General features: G+C 37.8%; 1 protein-coding gene across 4 annotated transcripts in view; it reads right to left on the bottom strand.

Moving 5' to 3' along the window:
* The window catches only part of LOC137635975 (lysosomal dipeptide transporter MFSD1-like), a 52,946-nt gene extending 31,377 nt beyond the window's left edge, over positions 1-21,569 (bottom strand). For 2 of the 4 annotated variants that reach the window (XM_068368432.1, XM_068368433.1), the window contains exons 1-3: positions 13,886-13,986; positions 13,489-13,630; positions 10,730-10,835 (exon numbers count right to left, since the gene is read on the bottom strand). In XM_068368432.1, the coding sequence (XP_068224533.1) occupies positions 10,730-10,835; positions 13,489-13,630; positions 13,886-13,971 (334 nt within the window). In that variant the 5' untranslated portion in view covers positions 13,972-13,986. Of the gene's footprint in view, positions 1-10,729; positions 10,836-13,488; positions 13,631-13,734; positions 13,754-13,885; positions 13,987-21,461 lie in introns of those variants that run through there. The other 2 variants (XM_068368434.1, XM_068368435.1) reach the window with 2 other exon arrangements.
* Positions 21,570-27,609: the final 6,040 nt, after the last annotated feature.

Below are 27,609 nucleotides of genomic sequence, written 5' to 3'. Positions count from 1 at the left end.
CTGCAGAGAAATGAACCCTTCAGAATGCAAACCGCAGAGAAATGAACAACTGCAGAGAAATGAACCCTTCGGAAGGCAAACCGCAGAGAAATGAACCCTTCAGAATGCAAACTGCAGAGAAATGAACCCTTCGGAATGCAAACCGCAGAGAAATGAACCCTTCAGAATGCAAACTGCAGAGATGAACCCTTCAGAATGCAAACTGCAGAGAAATGAACCCTTCAGAATGCAAACGGCAGAGAAATGAACCCTTCAGAATGCAAACGGCAGAGAAATGAACCCTTCAGAATGCAAACGGCAGAGAAATGAACCCTTCAGGATGCAAACTGCAGAGAGATGAACCCTTCAGAATGCAAACTGCAGAGAAATGAACCCTTCGGAATGCAAACTGCAGAGAAATGAACCCTTCAGAATGCAAACGGCAGAGAAATGAACCCTTCCGAATGCAAACGGCAGAGAAATGAACCCTTCAGAATGCAAACCGCAGAGAAATGAACCCTTCAGAATGCAATCGGCAGAGAAATGAACCCTTCGGAATGCAAACTGCAGAGAAATGAACCCTCCAGAATGCAAACAGCAGAGAAATGAACCCTTCAGAATGCAAACAGCAGAGAAATGAACCCTTCAGAATGCAAACGGCAGAGAAATGAACCCTTCAGAATGCAAACGGCAGAGAAATGAACCCTTCGGAATGCAAACGGCAGAGAAATGAACCCTTCGGAATGCAAACTGCAGAGAAATGAACCCTTCGGAATGCAAACGGCAGAGAAATGAACCCTTCAGAATGCAAACGGCAGAGAGATGAACCCTTCAGAATGCAAACTGCATAGAGATGAACCCTTCGGAATGCAAACGGCAGAGAAATGAACCCTTCAGAATGCAAACTGCAGAGAGATGAACCCTTCAGAATGCAAACCGCAGAGAAATGAACCCTTCAGAATGCAAACCGCAGAGAAATGAACCCTTCAGAATGCAAACCGCAGAGAAATGAACCCTTCGGAATGCAAACCCGCAGAGAAATGAACCCTTCGGAATGCAAACCGCAGAGAAATGAACCCTTCGGAATGCAAACCGCAGAGAGATGAACCCTTCAGAATGCAAACCGCAGAGAAATGAACCCTTCAGAATGCAAACCGCAGAGAAATGAACCCTTCAGAATGCAAACCGCAGGGAAATGAACCCTTCAGAATGCAAACCGCAGAGAAATGAACCCTTCAGAATGCAAACGGCAGAGAAATGAACCCTTCGGAATGCAAACTGCAGAGAAATGAACCCTTCGGAATGCAAACGGCAGAGAAATGAACCCTTCAGAATGCAAACTGCAGAGAGATGAACCCTTCGGAATGCAAACGGCAGAGAAATGAACCCTTCAGAATGCAAACTGCAGAGAGATGAACCCTTCAGAATGCAAACTGCAGAGAGATGAACCCTTCAGAATGCAAACCGCAGAGAAATGAACCCTTCGGAATGCAAACCGCAGAGAAATAAACCCTTCGGAATGCAAACCGCAGAGAAATGAACCCTTCGGAATGCAAACTGCAGAGAGATGAACCCTTCAGAATGCAAACCGCATGCAAACTGCAGAGAGATGAACCCTTCAGAATGCAAACCGCAGAGAAATGAACCCTTCAGAATGCAAACCGCAGAGAAATGAACCCTTCAGAATGCAAACCGCAGAGAAATGAACCCTTCAGAATGCAAACCGCAGAGAAATGAACCCTTCAGAATGCAAACCGCAGAGAAATGAACCCTTCAGAATGCAAACCGCAGGGAAATGAACCCTTCAGAATGCAAACCGCAGAGAAATGAACCCTTCAGAATGCAAACCGCAGAGAAATGAACCCTTCGGAATGCAAACTGCAGAGAAATTAACCCTTCAGAATGCAAACCGCAGAGAAATGAACCCTTCAGAACGCAAACTGCAGAGAAATGAACCCTTCGGAATGCAAACCGCAGGGAAATGAACCCTTCGGAATGCAAACCGCAGGGAAATGAACCCTTCGGAATGCAAACCGCAGAGAAATTAACCCTTCGGAATGCAAACAGCAGAGAAATGAACCCTTCAGAATGTAAACCGCAGAGAAATGAACCCTTCAGAATGCAAACTGCAGAGAAATGAACCCTTCAGAATGCAAACTGCAGAGAAATGAACCCTTCAGAATGCAAACGGCAGAGAAATGAACCCTTCAGAATGCAAACGGCAGAGAAATGAACCCTTCAGAATGCAAACTGCAGAGAAATTAACCCTTCAGAATGCAAACTGCAGAGAAATGAACCCTTCAGAATGCAAACTGCAGAGAAATGAACCCTTCAGAGATTTTTAAATAGTATTTGAGAAATCAGAACAGTAAGATGGCCATACTCCGCAAGTAAACAAGGACTGGGTCTTGAAAACAAATAGACTATATGTTAGCAGATGGTTCAAAAAGGAAGGTGAACTTTTCAGAAAAGGATGGAGACCACGAGATCTCATTTTCATACAGGGTGATTACCTTCATCCCTAATATTACAGCAAAGAATAAACTTCATGCTTCCCAGTGGTACACCTAGACCCTCAGCATCAATCTATATTTGTTCATCTCTACTCTTCAACTCATATCCTGGCCCAACTCAAAGATGCCTTGATGTAATTAGGAAGTATTCTTTCGGTGTACCGCCACTTTCTGGCTCATTTCATTCACCATCTCCTCCAATACATCACTAAGCTTCATATTCAAATGAATCCCGAAACGACCTGAACTCCCGAGTAAGTTTATGTCTTTGGCTTGGTTAGCAACATGGCATTCTGGTACAGTACCTTCTTACATTGTGACATCTATGCTTTCTTCCAGCTAACGTAGATTTTAGTCTGTACCCAATGGATATCCTTATAAGAGCAGTCTCTAGCTATAACATATTTTGCTTTATAAATTCAAACTATTTTTATACTCTAATCTCTTCGCTCAATTCCCTCCAAGGTGTTGAGAACTTAGGTGTTGTGATACTAATTAACACAAATAATCAAATTCTTTTACTCTCATTTAGCACAGATGCATTAACCCTTTAACCCCCAGGCTATTTGGAAATTTCCAACCCTTAACCCCAAGGGGGTTATTTTTTTCCCAGCACATTTTGCAGTATATTCTTTTTAAATTGCTCTAACAGCCTTAATTTTTGTCATAGAGAGGTCAGGTTGATCTCATTCTCTTGGAAAATGCCTGAGTTTTTCCAAAAAATTATCAAAAATATGAAAAAAATTAATTTTTATAGCATTTTTTTGCAAGGACGTACCGGTACATCCATGGGGGTAAAGGGATGGCTTTTGTGAAACGTACCAGTACGTCCTTTGGGGGTAAAAGGGTTAAGCCTAATGCAGAACTCAAGATGAATGAGGATGGTTGAGAAATTTATGATGATCAGCCGAATTTAGAAAAATCCCTCGAATTCATGGTGATTTCTATTTCATCTTAGATAAATGCTCATTGAGTATACAATTGCAAACTAAAAAAGAAAGGAGTTCATTAAGTTGATGGTACATAGGGTATTTGAAAAACAGACTTTTAAATTCTATAGTCAATTTTTTTTTAACGAGGCAGATTTGCACCAACTCGCAGAGGTGCGCTTTTCACTCAGAAGAGTTTCATGATCGCCGATTGGTCGAAAGTATTCGGACAAAAATACTTCCGACCAATCCGCTATCAGGGAACTTTTCCGAGCTAAAAGGGCACCCCTGCGAGTCGGTGCAAATCTGCCACGCTAAAAAAATTGACTATAGTTGCTTCATGGCCATCTTTAAACAGAGTAAACGAGTACTCGTTGGAACTCACGAGTTGGATTTTGAAATGACAAATAAGAAACAAAAGACTAGCATTGCTTTTACGAACACTTAGATAAAAACCAACGACTAAAGTTCCCCGCTGTGTATAAAGCCGAGGAATCGCAGAAATTGTCCGCCTAATCATTGACATTCCTATCGACCTTCCCTTTTTATCCTTGTCCCAGATTTCCAAACCATAGATACAGATAAGCCAAAATCTGAAGTGCTAGATGACATCTTTCTTTTTAGCTTCGTCATTTCCATTTGCTACAAATATGTGTAATATGGCAAACTTGTTTATCTGAAGTGAGATAAGCAACCAATATCATTTGAGAGATAACTGCAAAGCTAAATAAAATCTCTTGAGCCCTTAAAGAGTTGCTTATTCAATAGGAGATAAGATTGTGTAACAATATGATAAGAGCAAATTGGGAATAAATCACATTATTAATGCATAGTGACTTGAAATTTTCAAAAAACTTTCTAATAAACGGACTTTTGAGCGAAGCGAAAAATATATTTTTGGGTGAGATAGCCATGATAGCCATGTCGTCCTGATGGACCCACCGGCCTTCACAGAATCCCTCCCAAAACTACTATATCTGTAGCACCATGCTCAATGCTACAAGGAATGTCCGCCATCTTGGATATGGCGCCGTCTTGATACTCAATAGTAGTATGGGAAATAGGGTAACCTTGATAACGGCTCCCCTTCCAAAATTGTCACTCTTCTCCCTCGAAGCGAAAACGCTATTCGGGGTGAAGATCGCTATGCGTCAAAACTTTTTGGTTTCCTTGGAAAATAAGAATGTATAGTTGACAAGATAAAAGTGATAAAATTAATAAAAAGTTTAGTTGGTTTTTAGTTACAGTAAATCAAGTATAGATCATTAAATTTATTTTCTCCCAATGAATACTTAAGGTAATAAGACCAATGAAGTGTTTAGTCATTAGTTTTTTAGTATTAGCTTTCAGTCTAAAAAGCTATTTCTAAAATAATAAAAAAAGCAATGAATGGCACCGAAAAAGGGCACCTTCAAATGATGGGGCCTCAATCATCCCATTCTGGAGGACCATGTACATGAAAAGCGATGGATGGCACCTTACTGGAGCCTAAATCCCCGCTCGCCGTCAACTAGCCTACCCCTGATAGTACAATAAAAAGAGCATGGTTTACCCAAGGACAACAACAGGTCCACATAAGATCAAACATTATGATATTCATCGTCATCATCTCCTCCGACGCCTATTGACGCAAAGGGCCTCGGTTAGATTTCGCCAGTTGTCTCTATTAGCTTTTAAATCATTACGTCTCCATTCATCACCTCCTACTTCATGTTTTATAGTCATCAGCCACGTAGGCCTGGCCCTTCCAACTCTTCTAGTGTCTTGTGAAGCCCAGTTAAACGTTACGATATTAGAGAAAACAAAATGTAGAAAATTAATTTCAAATTGTAGAAAAGAAACTGCTGATTGAAACAGTCAGAAGGTTCCACATTTCCACCATGCATTTGTGGGATGGAGAGGTTGCATAAAAGTTAATATAGTAGAGACAGCCAATCTCGGTGGAACAATAGCAAGAGATGGGAATGTTACAAAATACATACAAGTGCAGGAACCTTGATTAAAGCAATTTATATCCACAAATCTCATCCTTGATATCGCTGCATCGTCACGCATTATCTCTCTATCAGATTTTCCTGATGTGATGAGTCAAATTATTACATCAGGTACTCATCTTCTGGATCTTCCCACTTCAATATCTGACGCTTTTCTAAAGAGCTACTGTAGTCCCCTTTTGATTGCACGATCTATTTTCCAGCCTACGAACATGGCCGTCAACTATTGCCTCACTTTTAAATAATTTATCTTATAAAATATGTATATCAAGAAAATAAATACAAGTTATTTCCTCACTTTTAAATGATCTACCCTATAAAATATGTGTATCAAGAAATAAATACAATAGTTATTTCTTCACTTTTAAATAATCTGTCTTATAAAATGTGTGTATCAAGAAAATAAATAAAATTATTTCCTCACTTTTAAATAATCTATCTTATAAAATATGTATATCAAGAAAATAAATACAGTAGTTATTTCCTCACTTGTAAATAATCTACCTTATAAAATGTGTGTATCAAGAAAATAAATACAATTATTTCCTCACTTTTAAATAATCTATCTTATAAAATATGTGTATCAAGAAAATAAATACAATTATTTCCTCACTTAAATAATCTGCCTTATAAAATGTGTGTATCAAGAAAATAAATACAATCATTATTTGCTCACTTTTAAATAATCTATCCTATAGAATATGTGTATCAAGAAAATAAATACAATAATTATTTCCTCACTTTTAAATAATCTATTCTATAAAATATGTGTATCAAGAAAATAAATACAATAATTATTTCCTCACTTTTAAATAATCTATCTTATAAAATATGTGTATCAAGAAAATAAATACAATAGTTATTTCCTCACTTTTAAATAAACTATTCTATAAAATATGTATATCAAGAAAATAAATACAATAGTTAAGTCCTCACTTTTAAATAATCTATTCTATAAAATACTGTATGTGTATCAAGAAAATAAATACAATTATTTCCTCACTTTTAAATAATCTATCTTATAAAATATGTGTATCAAGAAAATAAATACAATTATTTCCTCACTTTTAAATAATCTATCCTATAGAATATGTGTATCAAGAAAATAAATACAATCATTATTTGCTCACTTTTAAATAATTTATCTTATAAAAGCATGAGGAAGGGCAGTGAATGGTGGAATGAAGGAGTGAAGGTAAAAGTGGAAGAGAAAAAGAGGGCTTTTGAAGAATGGCTGCAGAATAATAGTATAGAGAAGTATGAAAAATATAGAGAGAAAAATGTGGAAGTAAAGCGCAAGGTACGTGAGGCAAAGAGTGCAGCTGACCTGAGGTGGGGTCAGGGATTGGGTCAGTCATATGAAGAGAATAAGAAGAAGTTTTGGAAAGAAGTGAAGAGAGTAAGGAAGGCTGGCGGAAGAATTGAAGAGACAGTGAAAAATGGAAATGGAAGGTTGTTAAAAGGCGAGGAGGCAAGGAAAAGGTGGGCGGAATATTTTGAAAGTTTGCTGAATGTTGAGGATAATAGGGAGGCGGATATAATTGCTGTTCCAGGTGTTGAGGTGCCAGTGATGGGAGATGAGAATGAGAGAGAGATTACAATAGAGGAAGTGAGGAGAGCACTAGATGAAACGAGAGTAGGAAAAGCATCTGGTATGGATGGTGTGAAAGCTGAGATGTTGAAGGAAGGGGGTGTGACTGTAATTGAATGGTTGGTGAGATTGTTTAATATGTGTTTTGTGTTGTCAATGGTACCAGTAGATTGGGTTTGTGCATGTATTGTACCACTATATAAGGGTAAGGGAGATGTGCATGAGTGTTGTAATTCAAGAGGTATTAGTTTGTTGAGTGTAGTTGGAAAAGTGTATGGTAGAGTAATGATTAATAGGATTATGGATAAAACAGAGAATGCAATCTTGGAAGTACAGGGTGGTTTTAGAAGAGGTAGGGGTTGTATGAATCAGATTTTTACAATTAGGCAGATATGCGAGAAATATTTAGCAAAAGGTAAGGAGGTGTATGTTGCGTTTATGGATCTGGAGAAAGCATATGATAGAGTTGATAGGGAAGCAATGTGGAATGTGATGAGGTTATATGGAGTTGGTGGAAGGTTGTTACAAGCAGTGAAAAGTTTCTACAAAGGTAGTAAAGCATGTGTTAGAATAGGAAATGAAGTGAGTGATTGGTTTCCGGTGAGAGTGGGGCTGAGACAGGGATGTGTGATGTCGCCGTGGTTGTTTAACTTGTATGTTGATGGAGTGGCGAGAGAGGTGAATGCTCGAGTGCTTGGACGAGGATTAAAACTGGTAGGCGAGAATGACCATGAATGGGAGGTAAATCAGTTGTTGTTTGCAGATGATACTGTACTGGTAGCAAACACAGAAGAGAAGCTTGACCGACTAGTGACAGAATTTGGAAGGGTGTGTGAGAGAAGGAAGTTGAGAGTTAATGTGGGTAAGAGTAAGGTTATGAGATGTACGAGAAGGGAAGGTGGTGCAAGGTTGAATGTCATGTTGAATGGAGAGTTACTTGAGGAGGTGGATCAGTTTAAGTACTTGGGGTCTGTTGTTGCAGCAAATGGTGGAGTGGAAGCAGATGTACGTCAGAGAGTGAATGAAGGTTGCAAAGTGTTGGGGGCAGTTAAGGGAGTAGTAAAAAATAGAGGGTTGGGCATGAATGTAAAGAGAGTTCTATATGAGAAAGTGATTGTACCAACTGTGATGTATGGATCGGAGTTGTGGGGAATGAAAGTGACGGAGAGACAGAAATTGAATGTGTTTGAGATGAAGTGTCTAAGGAGTATGGCTGGTGTATCTCGAGTAGATAGGGTTAGGAACGAAGTGGTGAGGGAGAGAACGGGTGTAAGAAATGAGTTAGCGGCTAGAGTGGATATGAATGTGTTGAGGTGGTTTGGCCATGTTGAGAGAATGGAAAATGGTTGTCTGCTAAAGAAGGTGATGAATGCAAGAGTTGATGGGAGAAGTACAAGAGGAAGGCCAAGGTTTGGGTGGATGGATGGTGTGAAGAAAGCTCTGGGTGATAGGAGGATAGATGTGAGAGAGGCAAGAGAGCGTGCTAGAAATAGGAATGAATGGAGAACGATTGTGACGCAGTTCCAGTAGGCCCTGCTGCTTCCTCCGGTGCCTTAGATGACCGCGGAGGTAGCAGCAGTAGGGGACTCAGCATCATGAAGCTTCATCTGTGGTGGAAATGTGGGAGGTTGGGCTGTGGCACCCTAGCAGTACCAGCTGAACTTGGTTGAGTCCCTGGTTAGGCTGAAGGAACGTAGAGAGTAGAGGTCCCCTTTTTTGTTTTGTTTCATTGTTGGTGTCGGCTACCCCCCAAAATTGGGGGAAGTGCCTGGGTATATGTATGTATGCATGTATAAAATATGTGTATCAAGAAAATAAATACAATTATTTCCTCACTTTAAATCTATCCTATAAAATACAAGAAAATAAATACATAAATAAATAACCTGACATAAAAAAAGGAGAATATCTTCAAAATCTCATCCAATTACGCAACTTGCTTACAAAAAACGCATAAAAGCTATGTCATTATCAGCTAGATTGGGATTTGTTCTCAAGCAAACCCCAAAACAAGAAAAATTCTATACTTAAGCAATCAACAGATAACTTTATCTGATAAACACCATGTCATTCAAAGCCTTCGTATTATGTAAAATTCCTTATTTCGTAACAATGAGAAGTAATAAAACAGTACTGTATGTAGTTCTAAATTGTAAACAGTGTCTTTGGCGATTAAAAACCTAAAGGGTTTTATGTAGCCTGAACTCACTCATGATAAAAGCACAGTTTATGAAAAACTCAAAAAATGTCAGGAAATGACGACAAATGAAAACCTAGTTGGTGGTGTGATAAATGACGTAAAGCATAACTCATGCAGATGTGGAAGTCTTCCCTTTGCTTTCGATGACAAACAAAGGGTCACAATTCATGTCGCGTAATAATGCAAGAGTATTTATATGAGAAGAATACATTTAACCGTCAATTCTCACTTCTTAAACCGTAAGCTCTTTATCCCATCACAATCTTTTAACAAGTTTAATCTCCATTGCTTCTTAACCCTTTTACCCCCAGGCTATTTGGAACTTTCCAACCCTTAACCCCCAGGAGTTTTCTTTTTTTTAAGCACATTTTGCGGTAAATATTTTTTAAATTGCTCTAACAGCCTTAATTTTTGTCATAGAGAGGTCAGGTTAGTCTCATTCTTTTGGAAAATGTCTGAAGTTTCTCATAAAGTTATCAAAAATATGTAAAAAAAAAAAAAAAAAATGTAAATAGCAGTTTTTTGCAAGGACGTACCGGTACGTCCATGGGGGTAAAGGGACGAGTTTTGTGAAACGTACCAGTACGTCCATTGGGGGTAAAAGGGTTAACTACTTCACGTCATTTCTAAATCATCTCTACAAAATTCATGGGAACTTCAAGTCACTTCGAGCATTGCTAAGAAAAACAGCCAATACAATAATCAATATGCATCATAGCAAAGGATTTTAGGAGCAGGATTATGATAAAAAATTTTGTTATAATCTATCAATGAGTTATTTATTAATTTTTTGTTATTATACTAAAGACTTCAGAACCTATGATAAAAGATAAATAATATTAATGAAAACGGAACAACATATGGTATGAGCGACGGCATCGACCAGCAAAGACGACCATAGCACGTGTAATGATGATTTGACAGAATTACGAGATCCAGTGGTATAACAAACCAGAATGAAAAAATCTTTAATGAATACAATTAAGAAAATGAGACAGAAGGTTCATATTTTGAGACAATATATAAAAGAAAAAAGAAAAAGCAGTTGGTAAAAGTATAAGAAAACAAATTAAAAACCACAAGCATCCATTGATCATGTCTAGCCACCGTTAAATTGAGCAAGTTCTCATACACAGCGATTAGAAAAGTGCAGGCATGAGGGGAACTCAAATTGAACTTTTAAAAATAATGGCTTCAAAGAGGCTATACACACTGAGTTGCCAAAGAAGTTGGCCGGAAAAGACATCAAGACATCAGAATAAATGTATTTGCAATATAAGCTTGCAGCCTGTTCCTGCCCACCGCTGAAAAAATAACTGCCTGTAAGCCGTAACCTAATGCTAGGAAATAGTGCAACACTAAAGTACATAAATGCTATCCAGAAACACCCTGACTATCAGGAACTAAGAATAGAAATGTAAATTCTTAATACGGCAAAGTTAAAAGCCCAAAAATTACTCTGAGAGAATTAAATTGTACAAAACAGTGAAGGTAGAAGTAGAGCAATGCAATATATTACTTACCGAAGCCAAGTAAACACATGAAAATCAAGGAGCTAAATCTGTAGGTTGGCCGACGTGGATCGCAGACGGCAGCGCATCCTTCAAGCTCAACATCTCCCTCTGATGCCTAAACAATGATAAATATTAAGATCAATAAAAAGTAAATTAGGAAATTGAATGAAAAGTAAAATAGTCATTGAAAGGAATTAAAATATTCAAATTGACAAAGAAAATATTATTATCTATATATTAATACGATAGCGTTTGTTATTTATTTTGTGTGTCACGCTTTAAAGAAAACAGAAATAATTTCATGGTATACTCTTACAAATTTAGGATTTAAAGAAAACAGAAATAATTTCATGGTATACTCTTACAAATTCACATTAGACTTTGATTACTTAACCAAAGCACATCTTATTTAGTTTTCCCAATTTTGTCTTTAGCACCTGACTTTTTTTTTAGATATTAGACAAAAAATTGAGCTCTATCAATTTCCATAACCTAGATTATAAAATTAATCTCAGGACATTTTATTCAAACATGTATAAGTTAGGAACAAGATAATTAGTATTGAAAATATTTTGTGTAATTTACACGGGTTCCACTTGTTATTATTATTATCATTATAAGGTACAACCCTAGTTGGAATAGCAGGATTATATAAGCTCAAGGGCTTCAAGAAGGAAAATAGCCCAGTAAGGAAATAAGGATAAAGATAGATTAGAGGGCTTGAGTGTACCATTTCACAAGAGAACTCTAACCCAAAACATTGGAAGACCATGGTACAGAGGCTATGGGACTACCTATGACTAAAGGACAATGCTTTGATTTTGGAATTACCACCTAAAAAGAGCTGCTTACCATTGATAAAGTCTCCTTCTATCCTTACCAAGTGGAAAGCAGCTGATAAACAATCACAGTGCAGTAGTTAACCCCTTGACTGAAGAGGACATTTTTTATTATCTCAATGTTGTCAGCTGTATGTGGATAGGAGAATGCAGAAAGAGGATATGTAAAGAATAAGCAAAACTATTCAGTGTATGCGTAGGCAAAGAAAAAAAGACGTAATCAGATAGGAATCCAACGTACAGTAGCACTTTTAGCAATAACTCAGTAACTCCATTTTCCTTTCACACAGCTTGATGGTACACTCGGGCACACTTTTCTATCTTAATTTTCTTCCTCTGTTTTATTTAAGTTTTTATAGTCTATACATGGAAGATCTATTTTAATGTTACTTTTATTAATATATTCTATATTATTCATTATTTCTCTCATAGCTTATTTACTTATTTCCTTCCCTCACTCAGCTATTTTTTCTGTTGGAGCCCTTGGGCTTATAGCATCCTGCTTTTCCAACTAAGTTTGTAGCTTAGCAAGTAATAATAATAATAATAATAATAATAATAATAATAATAATAATAATAATAATAATAATAATAATAATAACTCTTAAAATTTTAATCATGCTTTTTAAATATTTCAAAGGAAAATTTGTAGTGTAATGAAGATATTTAAACCTACAATAAATAATCAATAAAATTTAAATATTATTCAAACTCATTCACCAGATAAACTTAAAAGTCCATCCTGAAGACTTTGCCAAATTCTTGAAAGACTAAGAAATACAATTTTGATCTAAACATTACTCGCTTGAATCTATGACCAAGTTGTGGAATGATCTTCCTAATCGGGTGGTTGAATCAGTAGAACTTCAAAAGTTCAAAGTTGGAGCAAATGCTTTTTTGTTGACCAGGCGGACATGAGTCTTTTTATAGTTTATTTATGACATATTTGTTTTTTATGTTGTTAATAGTTTATATATGACATGTCTGTTTTGACGTTGTTACTTATTTTAGAATGATTTATTGTTAATTTGTTCTCTTCATTTATTTATTTCCTTATTTCCTTTCCTCACTGGGCTATTTTTCCCTGTTGGAGCCCCTGGGCTTATAGCATCTTGCTTTTCCAACTAGGGTTGTAGCTTGGATAGTAATAATAATAATAATAATAAGGTTTAAGCAAAACAGGAATCCACATAAAGGTAAATTGTCTGAGTAACGATTCAAAATCAAATATAATTTGTAACACTAAGAGAGAAAACAACAAGTAAGGTACTGTATACTGTAGAACTAGAGCATGAACTATACAATGTAAACTATATTTGTATTATACAGCAGAAGTACAGTAATATACTTCACAATACAGTATTGTATGTTCAAAACCATTTTCTCATGTCTAACTAACCTAGCCATAAAAATATATAAGCAGATGAGGTTTCCAGTAATATTATTAATTTTTAAAACGCTACAGTATTAAATAATAACTATATAGTATTATTATCATTATTATTATTATTATTATTATCATTATTATTACAAGCCAAGCTATAACCCTAGTTGGAAAAGCAAGATGCTATAAGCCCTAGGGCTCCAAAAGAGAAAAAGAGCCCAGTGAGGAAAGGAAATAAGGAAATAAATAAATGAAGAGAAAAAATTAACAATAAATCATTCTAAAATAAGTAACAACGTCAAAACAGACATGTCATATATAAACTATTAACAACATCAAAAACAAATAGGTCATAAATAAACTATAAAAAGACTCATGTCCGCCTGGTCAACAAAAAAGCATTTGCTCCAACTTTGAACTTTTGAAGTTCTACTGATTCAACCACCCGATTAGGAAGATCATTCCACAGTACCAAGAGGAAAGTAGCCTTACTGTTCTTAAAAAAGCAAAACCTCTTTCATACGTACATGAACAACATTACTTACATGATCAACTTCTTCGAGATCCTCATGCTGTGTCGCGATGGTACCTTCAGCCATCCCTTGAGGTAGGCCTTCGCTGCTCACGGAGTCCCCATCGTGTTGAGACGAACACTCGACCATAGTGTTGCTATACCGATGACAATTACTGTAATGAATTGGAAAAGGTTTTATTCTCTTATCATTGAAACTATTCAATAATCAATTCCATCTGATAAACAAAAGATATAATAACAATGGTAAATGCATTACACTATCTGCTTTATAAACCGCAATAGGAAGGGACTGACGTAATATAGAAAACTTCTCGGCCAAGTTTAATGCAAATAGATATCTAGGAAAAATTATATAACTATCAAAAGTTTTGCAAAAAAGTTAGAAAAACACGCTACACTTGCGCAACCTGCTTAGTGTAGCCTGAATGAAGATTTCCCTTGTCCCGGGCTCATAGTATAAGCAATGGAGAAGATAAGAAATGTTTTCAAACATAAGAGCCCTTAATCATGATCATAAGATAATGATCCGATTCAATTTTCAGGTCTCCGGACAAACTTGTATACCATCACACAACAGTACAATCACTTTGATAACGGAGTTAGATAAGGGTTTCCTTGAGAATTTGATTAAATAAAGATAGTGTCATAAACATAGTGAGTTGGCAGACCTTCAGTTGTAATATTCTAAATAAAATTCCATATGAAAATAATTAAAAAAGACTATTAAAGGTTGAAATTCATAATAAAAGAGGAAAACTTAAATTGTTACAGTTCAACCATAATCCACTATACAATACACCACATTTGAAGGGCCCAGAGATAGGAACCCCTCCCCTCTCCTCCTCCTACGGGGAGCGTAGTATCCACAACCATAAATCTCCCAGCTACTGGTGAAACCAGGTTTACATAACCTTCAATTGTCAAGTTACAAATTACCTAGAATTACGTGACCTTCCGTGCTGAAATTTATACCTTGTTTTCAAAGTATTTTAACATAAGAATTCTAAATTACACAAATAATTAATACCACTTACATGGAGGTCTGCTAGAATTACATGACCCTCTGTTCTGCAATCTATTCCTTGTTTTCAAAGTATTATGACATCATAAGAAGTCTTAAATACGCAAATTAATAATACCACTTACATAGAGGTCTGCCTAAACACTATATACTGTACTGCATTCGTGAATCAATATCACAGTTTAAACAGAATTGAAGGTACAGTTATATTATCCAACATCCAGCACTGTGACATAACAATTATGATGTATATGGGAAAAGATATTCCAACAGTAGTCCTAGAAATAAATACTTGTGCATAATAAACTAGAGGGGCACTCAGTAGAGCGCAGACCTCCGCCGCGGCACCTTATTTCTCAACCTTTTGCTCAACTCTTACCTTCACCTTAACATGTATTAATTGCCATGGATTTTCATATACTCAAATATAAACCAAGTTTGAAGTCTCTGTGAAAACAATGTCCAAACTTATTATTATGTGAATTGGACATTTTGCTTGACATTTGACCTTGACCTTCCAAAATTAAATCATTTCCAGCTTTTTACATAAGTTAATCCCTGCAAGTTTCATTACTCTACGATTAAAATTGTGGCCATGAAGCTGTTCACAGACACACAAACAAGGGTAAAACATAACCTCCTTCCAACTTAGTTGGGAAAGGTAAAGAAACCAAACAAGAGGAAAGAAATAAAATTAAATTTGGAAGCAGCAATCCCCTCTAGAAATCAACACTTTTGGACATCAATGAAAAGTACTATATAGTATAAACTGCCCTTAGTTCTAAATTTATGAAGTAAATAAAGTCTAAAAATATGGACATTCAACATATTTCCAAACCTTATAGTTCTGCCCAATATGCGGCCTACTTAAAAACACGATCAACTGGAAATGTACAAATGAAAAATGCTCTATTTGATGACAAAAATAATCAAAGCCATGACCTTTTCAGAGGCAGAAAAGGAATGACATGTAACGAAGGTAAAGTGGAACCAAAATAAAGTCAGTTTCATCCTAGCTGGCAAACAGTCAAACCACAGTTTGGTAAAAAAAACTATATAAAAAAAGTTGTATACAAGTTTTTTCAGGGCTCGTTAAACTTTAACTTGTGTTTTTTTTTGTATATTTTTTTAATATATGGATAATTTTTCAAGGTAATACTCATCATCTACCTTTAATCTGTGTGTGCCCAAAGAACTAGGTAGATATTACGCAAACTAAGCGAGGTGTAAAGCAAAAATTAACATCATGTACCGCGGACAAAGACAATGTTTTGCTTCGTCATCGGTCAGCGGGAGGGGAGAATGCCTGAACGAACTGCCAATCAGCGACGAGCTTTCAAACCGGGGTTCGGCTCCATTTGCCAGTCAAGATGAAACTGGCTACTGTATAGTTTCAATTATCCATAAAACAGAAACCATCAAATATGGCAATACTGAACAAAATAAATCAAAGCTAGAAGACTCCATATATAAATAAAATTGAAAGTAAAAATCATAGGCCATATAGAGCAGTAGCCTACATTAAATGAAAATGTCTACAATGAAAATACAATTGATAATTGTAAATGATCTTCACCCATAAAAGGGCATGGCACAAATTGACAGTACTGTATCAGTGAACATGAGAAAATATAATGTTCTACAACTAGAGGGGCACTCAGTAGATCGCAGACCTCCGCCATGGCAGCTTATTTCTTGACCTTTTGCTCGACCTTGACTTTTGACCTTAACATGTATTAACTGGTGTGGATTTTTATACACTCAAATATAAACCATGTTTGAAGACTCTGTGACAACGATGTCCAACTTACGGCTGATTACGATAATTAGACATTTTGCTCGACCTTGACCTTTGACCTTGGCCTTCCAAAATTTCATGATTTCCAGCTTTTTAAATCATAGTTAATCCCTGTAAGTTTCATTAGTCTACGGTTAAAATTGTGGCCAGGAAGCTTACCACCATCAAATAAACGTATACACAAAAAACAAACACACAAAGAGGGGCAAAAGCATAACCTCCTTCCAACTTCGTTGGCGGAGGTAACGGTAAATTTTTAGTTTCAGCCAAATTTGGAAAAATGCAATAAAAATATATTTGTTGCATCAGAAATAGTGTGGTTTCAATGAATTTAACGTTTATTTTGACTGCAAACCAACCGATTTAGAGATTTACTATGTATACCCTAGTTCATCCCACCAATTATGGGGGACACCCTTTGGGAACCGGGGTTTTGGGTGGGGGAAGGGGGGGGGAGGGTTTTGGGGCATTGAATGATATTTGCAATAAATGAATAATTATTGTTCCAGCACCCCTCCCCCATACCCCTAACTAGGCCTACCGGGGGGAGGGGGGTAGGGCCCCCCAGCGACTCCCCCCCCCTTAAAGCCACAGTAATTTTCAGGGCACCACAGAACCTAACAAACCCACCTAACCTAACCTAGGGGCCCTGTACCCCTACCGGGGGGGCTTCGCCCCCCCTGCGACCCCCCCTTATGGCCAAAGTAATTTTCAGGGCACCACAGAACCTAACAAACCCACCTAACCTAACCTAGGGGCCCTGTACCCCTACCGGGGGGGGCTTCGCCCCCCCTGCGACCCCCCCTTAAGGCCACAGTAATTTTCAGGGCACCACAGAACCTAACAAACCCACCTAACCTAACCTAGGGGCCCTGTACCCCTACCGGGGGGGGGCTTCGCCCCCCCTGCGACCCCCCCTTATGGCCACAGTAATTTTCAAGGCACCACAGAACCTAACAAACCCACCTAACCTAACCTAGGGGCCCTGTACCCCTACCGGGGGGGGGCTTCGCCCCCCCTGCGACCCCCCCTTATGGCCACAGTAATTTTCAAGGCACCACAGAACCTAACAAACCCACCTAACCTAACCTAGGGGCCCTGTACCCCTACCGGGGGGGGCTTCGCCCCCCCTGCGACCCCCCCTTAAGGCCACAGTAATTTTCAGGGCACCACAGAACCTAACAAACCCACCTAACCTAACCTAGGGGCCCTGTACCCCTACCGGGGGGGGCTTCGCCCCCCCTGCGACCCCCCCTTTAACCAGGGGTAAATTTGAATATATATATTTTGTTAAATCACTTCTTACCTTAAACGGAAGATGACGATGAAGATGTGGAAGGTTGTGGTTGACCCTCTTCTGAATCATCAAGTACTGGAATACATTCAGATTTGGTACAATACCACACATGTCTATCCTCAGGAAAATGTAAAGGCGAATCACATTTACCACACTGGACACTTAAAGGTAATACGGAATGCTCCCTTAGAAAACGATTCACTACTTCAGGAGTTCCATTATAATTCCCATGAAATCGGCCGATCACATCAAAATAGGAATAACGACATATTTCACACAACCGTACCGGAGGATCCATGACAGTAAAATGACGTGTGATGAAAATATAGAAACCGGAACTTTTGAGAACCGAAAACAAACGACAATCACGGGTTTCTCCCATAATGAAATAGGGAAAAAAACAAAATAGTATCGTTTACAATGTTATATTGCACGAAAAACAGATCCTTGAAACAAGACTGAGAGACCAATGAATCGTCCAATAATAACCCTTGATAAGAACCCAGTAGTATTTTGATTGGAGGAGCGACATTAGTGGGAGGAGCAAATGCGCATTCAAGTAAATATTGTCACATTACGCAATGGGGCGGAGCCAAGTAAGATGAAAACAGACATACAAACGAACAAGAGCTACCTTGCGTGGCCATGGAAAGATATACACTAAACTTAGAAAAAGTCAAGACCTTCAATTCCTGAAATATTTTTTTTCTCTGTAAGTATGCATTAGCGACAATAATGTATTGAGAAGAAGTGTTTTGTTATCACGTGCTTTACTAGGAAAATATATTAATATAATACATTTCCCAATTTGGTTGAATCCAAAACTTTACCGAGGTAACCACTATTAACCCTCCCCCCAAACGAAAAAGAACAGCAGCCTTATAACAAACAACAAATAACATTCATGTGAACATGAACGGGAGAGGAGATAAGAGTTTCCTGTTGTTACCATCTTACGGCAAGGTAATTATAAAAAAAAAAAAAAAAGATACAGTATCCCAATTGTATGAAACCGGATACATGTACGGTATACTTCTCACCTGATCCACTCAAGAGAAAACCACATACAGTATATTATACACAAATATGATACATAATTACATTAAAAGAAATTATTGAAATTATAGCACATGTACAATGTCTCCTAGCCAGTCTTCCATTCTCGACCAATCTTATTTCTCTCGGCCAAATCAAACATCAAATATTTTTCAGTTACGTTTTAGATTATTTTCAAACTCAACCCACTTTCTGAAATGCCTTCAGCTACAGAATGCCTAACCTACCAAGTCTTTACTGTAGTTCTCATGCGACTAAATTTTCACTCGCGCTAAGAACTATCAAATCATTATCTAGCATATACTTAATTTCCTTACCTACTGGGATCAAACAATATGGACTTAATAATTATGAAGTTGATTGGTAGGGATTCCTAGGAGCTATTTTTACTAAGGACTGCACTTAAAATGTTAAAAGGTCGCCTACGAACAGAGAAAAACTATAATTATTATATACATAATCAGTGCAATAACTGCCGATGATTCAACAGGTAAATCTATTTGCCTCGCCACTTCCTCTATAGTTCACGACAGTGTAAGATTATGTTTACTACTGAAAGCTAACGAGATGTTGGCACGGCTCAAACAATGGATCCAAATATTGCGAGTGCCCGACGTTTCCTTTTCTTATTATGGATGGAGATTATGTCGCAAATTCTCTTTGACAATCATAACTTAAAGGACGAAAATCAAATGAATCTCATATCCACCCACAAAAGGGAGAAGTACCTAGACTACTCTTTGCTTGAATGCGCCATATTGTACCTTTCGCACAATCTTCGTAGGCTATAGACCTCTAACTGCCAGTTCAGGACCTCCCAAGCATAAGCTTAGAACTTTTGTAAGAAAAGCTAAAAGGGAATCCAGATTGACCGAATCCTAAAGCCTCGCTAATCAAATAGGTTACTTCCACTCGTCCTATGTTAGGTTAGGTTGGGCATTACCTTAAACACACTTGTTCTAAACCAGTACTATAGTCCATTTCTTTTAGCGAGTCATATTTGCACCGACTCGCAGCGGTGCCCTTTTAGCTCGGAAAAGTTTCCTGGTCGCTGATTGGTTAGCATTATCTTGTCCAACCAATCAGCGATCAGGAAACTTTTCCGAGCTAAAAGGGCACCGCTGCGAGTCGGTGCAAATATGACTCGCTAAAAGAAATGGACTATAGTAAACACCATAAACCTTACAATCGTCTGTTACCCAATCAAGGACTCTGTGTTTTTTCTCTTTTTATAGTTTAATTATGAAATATATGTTTTGATGTTTTAATGTTATTTAAATATTTTATTTCAATTGTTCATTATCTTTCAGATTGTTTATGACACTGTTTTTTCTCTTTTTATGGTTTATTTATGAAATATATGTTTTGATGTTACTGGTTTTAAATATTTTATTTTTATGGTTCATTATTTCTCAGATCGTTTATCTATTTCCTTATTTCCTTTCCTCACTTGGCTCTTTTTCCCTGTTGGAGCCCTAGGGCTTGTAGCATCTTATTTTGCTAACTAGGGTTGTAGCTTAGCTAATAATAATAATAATAATAATAATAATAATAATAATATGTCCCACCATGCATTGGATGTTATTAACACACTATGGAACACAGTTTGTATTATTATTATCACTAGCCAAGCTACAACATTAGTTGGAAAAGCAAGATGCTCTAAGCACAAGGGATCCAACAGGGAAAATAACCCAGTGAGGAAAGTTAATAAGGAAATAAACGATATAAGAAATAATGAACAAACAAAACAAAATATTTAAAAACCTTAACAATATTAAAACAAATATTTCATATATAAACCATAAAAGGACTTATGTCAGTCTGTTCACTGAATGATAAACATGTAAAATTATACCTCACCTTAAGACAAAGTTCATGGGTGTATTACAGGAGGTTTCAACTTCCCTTTTAATTACCATAATTACATTTACACCATTTTCATTTAATCATTCAATTGAATTAAGGATAAAATAATTGGGGTGTATGTATGATAGCGGCCACCTGTATGTATTATTATGGCTAACTTAGAATACGGCAGTGTAAGGGGGGGTTGCAGAAAGGTGTTAGCCCCCCCCCCCCCCCCCATTAGGTATGTAGGTAAGGACATTTCTTGTAAGTTAGGTTAGGGGGGAAAATTTAGGTTAATCGACGTCCATTTTTGATGAGCGCGTGAGGAACTGGCCGCTGATATACAAAATCTCCAAACAATTTCTAAATGCTTTATATACTCCAAGCATATTTGAACACTACTAACGCGGCAATCAATCTTCTTTTGTATACCTCAATCAAAATTCAACCAACGGTAAACCCTAACAGAATAGGCATCGTTCAGAAATACGGCGATGTTTAACGAGTGGGATCGCGGCATCCTACACCTAGTTTAGGGCCAACTTACGTAGGTAGGCGATACATGGGCCAAACCTACACCATTAAGGTCACAGCATCTTGAATTCGGTGTAAGGGGAGCACGAGCTTTGATAATTACAAATGACGGTGGCAAGGTAAATATTTACAGACATAGCCTACTGATTTTAAAAATAGGGAGGTAGCTTATGGAAAATACAAAGTGGTTTGCTAAGCAAACAACTAAAAACCTAAACCCTAACATATACACAAAGAATATTTGATTTTTAAGTTAATTGGGACTAAAATAATGTAAATATTCATCTAAAAACACGAGATACAAGTGCATAAGGCTAGGCTTGGCAGACCTTATTTTGGGATAACGAAGGCCAGGTCAATTTTAGAAAATAGCCTGAAACACTCAAAAACATAGGAATATTATATATTGAGATTGTATCTACTTACAGAGAGGATAACTGACCAGGAAGACGAGAGACTTGATAATGACCACAGTGAAAATTGAAACTCGGCTCACGCGACACTTATTATCAGCTGTTGCTGGTTGCGTTCAACTCATTAAAACCAGAACTGAAATACGCTTTGAAATTGCCATATTTTATGTATCTACTTTGGCGTTCATGATTAGTTATTGCTTGCAGAAGAGTTAATTGATTTTAATAAACTTTAATAAATTATCTATATGGTAAATGCGTAAATTATCTATATGTAGACTTTCTATTTGCCGTAAAGAACGCTAAAACTCCTTAACCGTAGCTGTTTTACAATCGCAAAATATTATATTTGAACGAGACTCGGGAGTATTGTCAAAGTCACATGGGAAAATTACCAGACAAACTCAATACTTTGCGTTTTTATCCTGATCAAATTATGATTTTTGTCAATTAAATATGAATATTTAATGAAATTCCCTTAAATTAAATCTACTTCACACATGCAAAATCAAAAATCAACATATTACAACTGAACAAGCCTGTCCCATGTCTGCCATATATTAAAATGGGGTCAGATATTACTGCAGTTATAGATATCAACATTATTAATTTGAAATTCAGATGAATAATAATTATACTCTCTCTCTCTCTCTCTCTCTCTCTCTCTCTCTCTCTCTCTCTCTCTCTCTCTCTCTCTCTCTCTCTCTCTCCAATCTTGTAATCATGTCTCGTATATATATATATATATATATATATATATATATATATATATATATATATATATATATATATATATATATATATATATATATATATATATATATATATATATATATATATATATATATATATATATATATATATATATATATATATATATCGTGTATTCTTTACACAGACACATATATGAACAATTATAAACCATATCAAAAGTCAAACCTATATAATCACAACACTCAGGAAATTAAGAAAACCTTTTATTACTTATTGAAATACGATAAATTATAGGTCCTTACATCAAACGGGAGGTTATTGTATAGGCTTGGGTATATATATATATATATATATATATATATATATATATATATATATATATATATATATATATATATATATATATATATATATATATATATATATATATAACTTTAAAATATTCGTAACTTTTCATAAAGACAATGAATTAGTGGTATATCGCAAGCAAAATATCTTACACGTTTTAGAAACCTATATCTGGCAGCTTCAAGATAAGTCATAAATAATCTTAAAACTTTTAGCAATGTTTTTTATATTGGTATACATAAATGCAGGTTTTATTGATCTTACATGTCTCATTATATTATTTTGCAACTTGAAAAAATTTGTATTCTTTTTTTTTTTTTTTTTTTTGAGCACTTGAAGTCATATTTGAATCGAGTGACATTTCCTATTTTACGAAATATATAACTTATCTGGACAATTAAATTGTCATTAATATTCATTTGAACGTCAATAAGACTTTATTTAGTTTTCTACCCAAGTACCACCAATTAAGTTTTATTCTAACGTATTTTTAGTAATTTATACAACGTATATTTTAAATTCGATAAATAACTCTATGTAGAATTCGAAAATACTTTCACTTTTCTTCTTGGTGTTTTATTAAATAAGGGCTTGAGTACCGTACACAGTATATTCTCTCATGCAAATAGGTCTAATTTTTCATATACTTAAAGGTTTTATCACAATACCGTTGGATCTTAAGTTGTATCAGAAGCTATTATAAGATCAAGTAAAATCAGGATGTCAAATTTGGTCCTATTCATCATTTCCAAAGGTCGTTTACGCCAGACTACACAAAATTATCAATAGAATATAACAGAATATATACCAATTGATTATCTGACAAGGTCAGGAATCACTGCAGTATTCTGAGATGTTTTTCATATATATGACATAATTCCGTTGGTCAAAATTGTTTTAATATTACCACTCTCTCAAATTTTGGAAACTTACGACTAGAAATAGACCTACAAGTGTTCATAATTTTCATAATCAAATCATATATGAAAAACTTTCAACTTCTACAAGTTCATATGATGACATCGTGTCAGTTATATATATATTTTTTTTTTACTTTTTTTATAATAATCCTGATAACACTATCAATGTTTACATGCACTGTCAAATCTCTTTAATCTTAGCTGTGTTTGGCCCAGTTCAATTCCAAATTTTCGTTTCTGTAAATATTGTAAATGAACAATTATATATTCTACTTTGTTTATCATAAAATATGGAAAATTAATAGCAAATTTTTAGTGTTTATAACCAAGGGAAGTGATACATTCTATTATATTAACGGTGGATAACATAATGATTTTTTATTCATTCAATAATATGCTGTTATAAGATAGTCAAATTTTGGCCATAAGATTTTCTCTGAGAGTTTCTCTGTTTTTAATGTTTTATCCTTTTCCTAAGAAGCATATATTTTATAGATAAGACTTTAAATTCTATCTATCACAGATTTTTATCTTTTGATTTATTCTTTATCTCTTTTATCTATTATATGATTATTTTTTTATATATTATATTTAATATATACCATATTTTCCCTCATTGACTAATGATAATAATATCAATTCAGTCAATGCAGACAGAACATATTAATCCTAAATTATTCTGATTATATGGAATATCAATAAGGATTTCATATTCTGAGTCACTTCATTGTTGAATACACAGCAAATCTCTCTCTCTCTCTCTCTCTCTCTCTCTCTCTCTCTCTCTCTCTCTCTCTCTCTCTCTCTCTCTCTTCTAGATAGAAATATGATACATTATTGTTTATCTTATCACTAAAAATAAGATCTAAAGTAGTTGAAAAGTTATTATTATCTAAATGATATGTTTCAAACAATTCATGAAACGTAATTGCATTAAGATTTTCCTATTCTCTATCTATAAAATGAAGTCCTCAGAGATACAAACTTTGGTTCATATTATGTAAAAAAAATCTAAGATTATACAACACTCCTCAATGAAATAATAATTAATTATTGTTCCTGATGGTCTATGTTATATACTATGAAAAATATTCTATGACTTATGAACGTCACCTGTGTGTGACACTGTGAACGTTGTAGAGCACACCCCTCGCTTGTAGCTCGTTTGTACATTGTTTACATGCCAAATACAAATGGAAATCGTTCCTATTTATGTACAAACGATCCGAGGGAGAAGCCATTGTTAAAAGACATTGTTGTAAGTGATGCAACGAGCTGAGTGATGATGTGGTGACTAGTGCCAGCCAAGGGTAATCTAAACTTGGCCATAACAAAAGTGAATGGACTTGAATCTAATGCAATCGGGAATTGTCAAGAATAGTGTTACTGTGTATTAAAGTTAAGTCTGTTACTAGATCTACCTGATTGTGTGTCCCTACACCACGATATGAACAAACCCGCAAACCTGTGGAGAACGTGAATACAGCAAAAGGGACTCAAAAGGTCAGTAGTATCCAAATGGTTTACAGTGATTAAAGTGATTCACTCTATCAGTAATTCCCTAGTAGGTAATTCACAGTGATAAGCAGCAAAATGGCCGCACAAAGCATTGGTTGCCCAGTGCCTGGATGCACCTATCGAACCGAGGCATCCACAGAGCCCATCATTACCGCAGCGCTCCTGAACGCACACACAACGACTCATGCCCAGGGCCCAGTAGCTCAATACCACCCGCCAAGCACCAAGGTTGAAAAACTTAAGCGCCCAACGATATCAGCGGCCGGCACGAGTGGGGAGTGGGACTATTTCCTAACTCGTTGGGGCGAATACCGCAAGGGAACCGGGCTCCAAGGGGATGATGTTGTGGTACAGCTCCTTGAATGTTGTGAGGAGAGCCTACGCAAGGACATCACCAGCGCCGCGGGGAGGAGCCTGGTAGGCGAACCGGAGGATGCAGTGCTTAGTGCGATAAAAGCCCTCGCGGTGCGCGGGGAGAACGCGATGGTGGCGCGGGCGGCTCTCTCAAACATGCGACAGGGCCGCGAGGAACCGATACGGGCATTTCACGCCCGCGTGAAGGCCCAAGCAAACACGTGCAAATACGTCAAGAAGTGCATATGTGGACTAAACGTAAACTTTGCGGACGACGTGATCAAAGATGTGCTTGCACGAGGTATCGCTGACCAGGAAATCTAGCTGGATCTACTTAGCGACCAGCGGCAGGAGATGTCGCTGGAGGAAACGATCAGGTTCATCGAAGCGAAAGAGTCTGGTAAGCAGTCTGCGTCCCGATTACTGGACACCCACAGTCATGGCGCAGAGGCTGTCACCAGCTCCTATCGCCGCATCAAGCGCCAAAACGCGGTAAACAGGGGTGATGCACGTCAGACGGATGCAAGTGACGGTGGCAGACAAGCTGTTTGCGGGTACTGTGGTGAGAAGGGCCATGGCAAGAATGCGCCCTGGCGAATCAGGAAGACTGAGTGCCCGGCTTACAGTAGAAAGTGCCGCAAATGTAATCGCGATAACCACATAGAGCGAATGTGCCGGAGTAAATTGGCGGCTGAATCTGCCAACACAGACGCATGCGACGAACAGACGGCAGCATTCGTAGAGTTGTGTGCCATGTCAGATATCCGAACTATCGACGGTGAACAGTTGCTGGCACTAGATCACCACCTGTATGACAACATGTGCGACAGATGGCTCAGGCGGAACTCCCAACCGCAGCCGTTCATAAACCTCCGACTCAGCATCCATGCAGGGGATTACCTCGCCCTGGGATTCAGACCGGTCAAGCGCGCAAGACCCGCAACACTCCCTGCCATGGCCGACACCGGTTGCCAGAGTTGTCTAGTCGGGGTTAACGTTATCGAGCAGATGGGCCTGACGACCGCGGACCTGCTCCCGGTCTCGATGAGAATGAAGGCTGCGAATAAACAAGATATCCGTATCTTAGGGGCAGCCATCGTCCGATTCTGCGGAACACACGCCGGAGATCCGCAAACCGAATCTCGGCAAATAGTGTATGTCACGGATTCGACCGACAGAGTGTTCTTGTCACGCAGCGCCTGCGTCGATCTTGGCATAATCTCCAAAGATTTCCCCACACTGGGTGAGAAGTCGTGCAGTGCGGCAACCACAGACAATTGTACACCGCAAAATGATACATGTGACAATGGCGTGACATCTCAATGCAATTGTCCTCGGCGCACGGCGCCCCCACCTAAACCTACGTCTATCCCCATGCCGGCCACAGAAGGTAACAGGGAGGCCATTCAACAATACCTGAAGGAACTTTACGCCTCCAGCACATTCAACACGTGCGTCCACCAGCCCCTCCCCATGATGGCGGGCCCACCGATGCGCTTGATGGTTGACTCAGATGCTAAGCCCGTTGCCCATCACACACCCATTCCAGTAGCGTTACACTGGCAAGAAACCGTGAAAGCAGGTCTGGACCAAGACGTCAAAATGGGAGTTATCGAGCCAGTGCCTGTAGGAGAGCCGGTGACATGGTGCCACAGAATGGTAGTCTGCGCCAAGAAGACGGGGAAGCCTAGAAGGACGGTAGACCTTCAGGCTCTCAATGCTCATGCCACTCGTGAAACACACCACACCCAATCGCCCTTTCATCAGGCCCGTTGTGTCCCACCGGGGAAACTAAAAACAGTGTTCGATGCCTGGAATGGATACCACAGTGTACCACTGCACAAGGAGGACCGCCACATGACCACCTTTATCACACCCTGGGGCAGATATCGATACTGTGTCGCCCCACAAGGCTATGCCGCGTCAGGCGATGGCTACTCAAGGCGATATGATGAGATAGTATCCGACGTCCGTGACATGACGAAATGCGTTGATGACACATTACTGTGGGCCGACACTATTGAGGAAAGCTTCTACCAGGCAGTCACTTGGCTCGACGTCTGCGGGAGAAACGGCATCACCCTCAATCCCGACAAATTTTTGTTTGGCTGTCGCGAGGTAGAATTCGCCGGCTTCACCATCTCAATGGACAGCGTGCGCCCTTGTGCGAAATACCTGCAGGCAATATCAGACTTCCCACGCCCGAAGAACATTACCGACGCTCGATCTTGGTTTGGCCTAGTAAACCAAGTGTCTTATGCTTTCAGTATGGCTGAGCGCATGCTCCCATTCCGCGAGCTACTGAAA

Source organism: Palaemon carinicauda, unplaced genomic scaffold (genome assembly GCF_036898095.1).
Source record: "Palaemon carinicauda isolate YSFRI2023 unplaced genomic scaffold, ASM3689809v2 scaffold206, whole genome shotgun sequence".
In the NCBI taxonomy this organism is placed as follows: domain Eukaryota; kingdom Metazoa; phylum Arthropoda; class Malacostraca; order Decapoda; family Palaemonidae; genus Palaemon; species Palaemon carinicauda.
The sequence above is the reverse complement of the archived record's forward strand: the minus strand, read 5'-3'. Positions and strand labels throughout refer to the sequence as shown.